The sequence below is a fragment of the Carlito syrichta genome, unplaced genomic scaffold (assembly GCF_000164805.1).
Source record: "Carlito syrichta isolate Samal-C Ts95f unplaced genomic scaffold, Tarsius_syrichta-2.0.1 Scaffold71970, whole genome shotgun sequence".
Taxonomy (NCBI): Eukaryota; Metazoa; Chordata; class Mammalia; order Primates; family Tarsiidae; genus Carlito; species Carlito syrichta.
This window is the reverse complement of record NW_007016066.1, coordinates 195,502-201,501: the sequence shown is the minus strand read 5'-3', so window position 1 is coordinate 201,501 and position 6,000 is coordinate 195,502. Positions and strand designations below refer to the sequence as shown.

The window sequence follows — 6,000 nt, the reverse complement described above, 5'->3', positions numbered from 1 at the left end:
CGGGGAGGGGCCGGCACCGCCACCGCAAGATGAGCCTGCTGTCGGCCATCGACACGAGCGCCGCCTCGGTGTACCAGCCGGCCCAGCTGCTCAACTGGGTCTACCTGTCGCTGCAGGACACGCACCAGGCTAGCGCCTTCGATGCCTTCCGGCCGGAGCCGACCGTCGGCGGCGCGCCCCCGGAGCTGGCCTTCAGCAAGGGCCGCCCGGAGCAGCTGGGCTCTCCCTTGCACTCCAGCTATCTCAACAGCTTCTTCCAGCTGCAGCGCGGAGAGGTGGGTGCCCCCGCTCGTCCCCACCCTCCGCCCCACAGCGCCGGGCCCCTTCCCATCTGACCCACTCTTTCTGGCCCGGCTCGCCTCGCTCCTCATTGCCCTTGGCTCGGCTTCCTTCAACTCTGCCAAACTCGCCTCCCGAAGTCCCCGGGGCGCCGGGAGCGCGTCACCTCCCGACTGAGCCCGGCCCACAGTAACTCAGGCCCAGGAGGGGCCCTCCCGCCCCCTCTCCCAGCCGGGGAGCCCTGCTCGAAGGGGCTGGGGAAGGGAGTTGGGGGTTGTCTCCGGATTCTCTCCAGACTGCCGGGTGCGGCCAGGGCGGGGAGCCCCTACCAAGTGTCCTTCCCATGCCCAACCCTATCCCCTCCTGGCCACCGCTGGCTAGGACCCAGAGCGCAGAGATTCTGCTGAGTTCCTCTGGAAGAACCTGAAATCTTTCCTCCGACCTCTGTGGTTCCAGACCCCCGAAGGGCACCCTGGAGAGCGGTGCCTGCTCCGAAGACCTTTCCGGCTCTTCTCACAGAGGGATCCCCAGATACATTCTCCAGCTGCCCTTCCCCAGCCACATAGGAAGTGGTTTTTGAGGGCTTGACCCCGCAGACTGCGCTGTCCCCTGCCCCCCACCCCCAGCCTGGAAGGAAATGAAAGGGAAATCCTCTTGAAGCTCTTGGGAGGGGGACTAGATAGGGGGAGAGGTTCCAGCTGCCCAGCGCCTTCTGCAGAAACCTGGGCCGGCTGTGTTGCAAAGTCGGCCTGTTTGGTAGATTCAGTTACAAAGTCGACCGGGCAGTGCCTCTTTGCCAGCAAGATAAATACACAGATGGCCACCACCTCCCAGCCCCTTTTGAGGAGTCCTCCAGAGTCTGCCCATATCTGTCTTCTCTTGGGTCAGCTGGTCTCCCCCACTCCCCACTCACTCCTGCCTCATTTGCAGACACCCATCTGTGGCCTTCACTTCCTCCCCTCCTGGGGACCTTCTCTGCAAAAGTGCAGGAGGTGGGGAGGAACACATACATGGGGGTCACTTTCTTTGCAGACCAGAGCACACTGGTGAATTTCAGGTGAGTCAGAGTCCTGATTGGGTTAGGGAAGAAGGCCTGTGTGTGCCAGGGTGTGCTGAGGATGAGAGGGGAGGCAGAGGGTCACCCTTTCTAGCCTCATAAATGTGTTCAACTCTGCCATTATTTACTGGGGGAGACATGGACATATAAAACGCTGGCCTCAGGCCAGTACTACCCGGACTGACCTGTTGACCCATTTGGGAAGAATGGTTGTGGGGGTTTGGGCATCATGGAGGGAGTCTGGAAAGGTACCCGTTGGTGCCAGGCAAAAGCATTTGTGTGCCAGAGCTTATTGTCAACTGTAAAGCATTCTCTCCATGTGAGGAATTGTTCTTGACTGGGAATCTTTCTTTCTTGTAAGAGACCTTTCTACCTCTTCAGGGAACAGGCTTTAGGTGACTCTTAGTGACTTTGGAGGACTGTTTGTGGAGTGTTTCTTCAGTGTCTGGCTCTTTTCAGTTGTTTGTTCTCTTATCAAACATTTGTTGAGCCCTGGGTGGTCCCCTGGGGAGTCACAGCCACAAGTTCTTGGGGGCCACAGATTAGGACACATAAGAGGATACAGAGTGTGAATTGTGGGTGATTTGTTGTGGGAGGCTGTGGAAACCCCAAGGGTCTTGTCCAGGGAAGAGGATGACCATGGTCCACAGGCCAAGTGGGAGTTATTAATCAGCTTCTGCTAGCCTCTGCTCTCTATGCTGGCTTTGTTCCCCGCCTATGGGTCTCCCCTGAGTGGGCCTGGGAGATTTTGACCATCAAGTGTAGGGCCTGGGAGTTTTTGACCATCAGGAGTAGGGAGTAGGATGTTGTGCTTCTTCTTGAAAATTTCTGGCATCCAGGATCCCAGCAGGTGCTCAGTGGGACCTGCCTCATGTCACTTCATTGCCATATGCTTTAATTTCCCCATGAAGGGGCACAATGTAGAAGGAGCAGGAAGAGGTTATACTGTATATAGTGCAGTAGTTGGAGAACGTCTCTCATGACCTGACTTCAGGGAGCCCCCTGTCTCTCTCCGGGCCTCAGTTTACCCATTTATTAAGCTTAGTCTCTGCTATCACCTAGGATGGTGTGTCTGGGATTTGTAACGTGTTTGAATCTTCAAGAGAGGATGTGTCTGCAGACAGGCCAGGCTGTGGGAGATGAGAGGGGCTTCTCTTATGCTCACAGGCCAGTGGCTTCCTTGGAGGAGCTGGAGGGCTGTGCTTCTGGCTTCTGAAAGGCTTTCTTGGCTTCAGGCTCACTTGTCATTCGCCTCCTAAACCATCTCGAGCCCCAGCTGTGCTCCTGGGGACAGGCCTTTCCTGCGTCCAGGGCTTAGCTGGTGACCTAATATGGCTCCAAAATAGCAACCGGCTGAGAAGGCAAGAAAATAAACCCCCCCACCTCAATGCCATCGAGGGGCTGGGCGGAGAGGAAGCAAGTTGTGTGTGGGCTAGAGGGAACTCTACGAAGGGACCCAGGGGGCCCAGAAGCAGTGCCATTCTGTGCGAGGCCTGGCAGGCCCAGTGGCAGTGCCTGCGGATGTGACTTGCATGCTGACCACTGACCATGGCCTGTCTGCGCCAGCCCCTGTGCCAAGAGCCTACCCCCTCCTGCACCACCCCCAGTCTGCTCCCACCACAATAGCAAAACACCATGAATGCAGCTGGGACTGAGGGGTGGTGAGGACATGGGGGCACAGAAGCCTATTGTGCCCCTGGAACCTCGGCTCTGGAAGCTGAAGATAAGCCAAGGGTTCTGAGTGGCGCACTGGCCCTGGGAGCAGAGAAGGAGATGGAGAGTTCACTTCCAAGTACAGGAGCAGGCACCAGGAGTGACTTGGATTCTTGGGGGGGCTTTCTTGCTTGTGGTGAGGGTGCCAGGCCAAAGCGGACACAGGCACTTTGTGCAGTTTCCTAAAAGTCCTCTGGGTCTAGAAACCAGGCCCTGTGAACCCAAACCTGGTCGATGGCAACAACTCTATGCCTTTGGAGAGGGATTCTTGAGGCCCTTGGCTAAGCCCCTTCTCTCTCCAGGTACCCAAGGAAAGCAGTTCTTAGACGGAGTGGGGGTTGGGCTGCATGGGATCTTTTCTGCCAAGGTTTGTTTGGAATTTAAATTCACAGCAGTATAGGCGCTGTGGGATTCCACTTCTGGAAAAGTAGAGTTACCTCCTTGTTGCATTACCTCTTGGGCTCCGTGGAGGGGGATGCCCAGAGGCCCCTCCTCCCCGCTAGTTAGCCCCTGTATCCCCCTTCCCAGGGGAGATGTAACTGTCTCATTCCATTCAGGTTGGATTCTTAGGCAGTTGTTTTTCCTTCTTCCTCTAAGGGCAGAGGTAGCTGGAAGGCATGGCCCCACCATCAAGAGACCCCTACTTTGTGGATGCTGGGGAAAGGGCTTTGGGGTCAAATATGTTTTGGAAAGCACAGCTTCTACCTTTCCCATGGAGACACACAATGCCCATTAACACAGTAGAGGCACTGAGAAGTCCTGCAATACAAAACCTGTTAACCTTTCTCCAGCCCAACAGTTACTGCACCTCTTTGACTAAACGTTTTGGGCACAGAATATTTGCTGGTGTTCTTCCAAACATTTCCAGACCAGGAATGCTCCCTCTGGCAGACCTCTCCCTTGTTGGATAGTTCCAACCCTGGAAGTTCTTCCTAATCTGGGTCTGGACATTATCTTCTGTAGCACTCCACACCCCCTCCTCTTTGCCACTCAGGTTCCACCACAGGAGATTTGAGAACAGTAGCAAGGGTGTCAAGAGGCTTCACAGATGGGCCTTCTCAAGGCCTCAGCCCTTTCATATAGACATGGCAATTCGAACACTTAGAGGAGCTACTATAGTGTCTTGTTTAAAAAGGCCCCAGTCTTGACAGCTTTCCGATGGTTTGTCTGTGTCACCTGTGCTCTGGACAGGTGTCCCATGAGCCCAGGGGATGTGTGACCAGTGTGGATGAGTAGAACAAAGCCACAACTCTGCCCAAGGATAGGAGTTTGCCTGTCTGGGGCTGAGAGTGGGCTTTGGGAGCCGAGTGGGTCCCCTGCATCCCCTTTGTGGTCTGTGTGAGGCAGCTGGGAGGACAGCCTCAGGGCCTGGAGGAATGACCATCCTTGCCTAGCCAGGAGCTTCAGAGGATACTCCCTTGGCCAACTTTGGGAAGCTGATCTATGAGTCATGCAACAAGGACTGCCGCTTGAGAGGCTGTTGGCTAAGGTGGCTTGACCCTCCCTCTGTCAAATTCAATGGACTGGGTAGGCATGGTCTCGGAGGAAAAACCACACCTCGTGGGCTTTCTGAGTCAGGTGGGAGGGAGGAAGGCAGGCAGCATTAGGAATTAGTGATCAGCAGCAGCAGCAGAGAGCCAGGAGCAGAAGCCATGGAGAAGAGGGCCCTGGCGAGGCAGTCCCTTACTCTTGGGTGGTGATTTGTTCATCTCTTTCCTCATGGCTCCCGTTTTACAGAAGAGATAACAGAGGCCTGGCAAGTCAGTGGCAGAACTAGATCTAGAACTCTTCTGTGTCCCAGCGATAAGTTGCCTCTGTGACCTGTCCTTTAGTTGGCCCCCAGGTTAGCTCTCACCTGGATCAGTCTTGGGGTCCAGTGCAGGGCAGGTAGTGACCTGTTTTGAGAGGGGCACGCCATTGAGCCTTGGTGCTCTGACATTTTTTAGCTGATCCTAAACCTTTCAAGGGGTGTTGGGCATTGGTAATGGGCACAGGATTTCCTACTGTATCCCTGCTCCAGACACTCCCCAGAAACCCTTGGCTACATGGGACCCAAGTCCAAGGCTAGAGGAGATGGACACTGAGGAGATGGACACTGTGGGAAGAGAAGAAGAGGAGATGGACACTGAGCCCTTTCTCCTGCTTTTAAGCCTGCATGTGGCATCCCCATTGACCAGATGGAGAAAGGAAGGGTCTTCCAGAGGAAGATGATGTGTTCAGGGAATCCATGGCAGGATCAAGGCTCCAGCCTGGGCCTCGGGACACTCAGTCTGTTCTGTGTGTGTGTGTGGGGGGGGGTGTGTGTGTGTGTGTGTGTGTGGTGGTATATAACCAGTTATTCAGTCCTCCTCTGGCCGTGCTGGTCTACTTGACGTTTCTGAAAACACCAAGCAGCCCCATTCCTCTAAGCATTTGTACTTGCTACTGCTTCTGCTGAAAATGCCATTCTCTATCCTTGTACAACAGACAAGTTCCAACTGGCTTCCCTAGGACAAAAATCAGTGTCCCTTCTCTGAGAAGCTTTACCTGGCTGTCACTGGGAGCAGACCTCCCTCCAGCTGCTGTGACCTGTGATAGATGACTTGTAGATGCTTCTGGTAATAGTTAGTCTTGTCCTATAACATGCAATGTGTGTGTCTGTGTCAGTAGCTAGATTGCCCTCACTCTGAGAGTAAGAATTTTGTCTGTCTGCTTTGCAATCCTGATGCTGCAGTCTGATGCTTTGTCAATGCCTGAAACATTCTAGGTGCTCAGTTAATGTTTACTAGATGGGCAGATGGATGGATGATGACTTGAATGAAACCTCGCCTGCTCTCTTCCATCTCCAGATCTGACTATGTGAATACTCTCTCAGTCTCTTAGCTTCTTGTTTTATGTCCTAGAAGAAGTGTCTTTTGATTGCTTGATTAACTGAAATGAGCTGGCTTGGGAGACAGTGAAGCCCTGTCCCT

General features: G+C 54.4%; 1 protein-coding gene across 1 annotated transcript in view; it reads left to right on the top strand.

Moving 5' to 3' along the window:
* Positions 1–6: 6 nt before the first annotated feature.
* The window catches only part of ZCCHC24 (zinc finger CCHC-type containing 24), a 60,743-nt gene continuing 54,749 nt past the window's right edge, over positions 7–6,000 (top strand). The window contains exon 1 of the mRNA XM_008052759.2: positions 7–275. Coding sequence (XP_008050950.1) covers positions 30–275 — 246 coding nt within the window. The 5' untranslated portion in view covers positions 7–29. The remainder of the gene's footprint in view (positions 276–6,000) is intronic.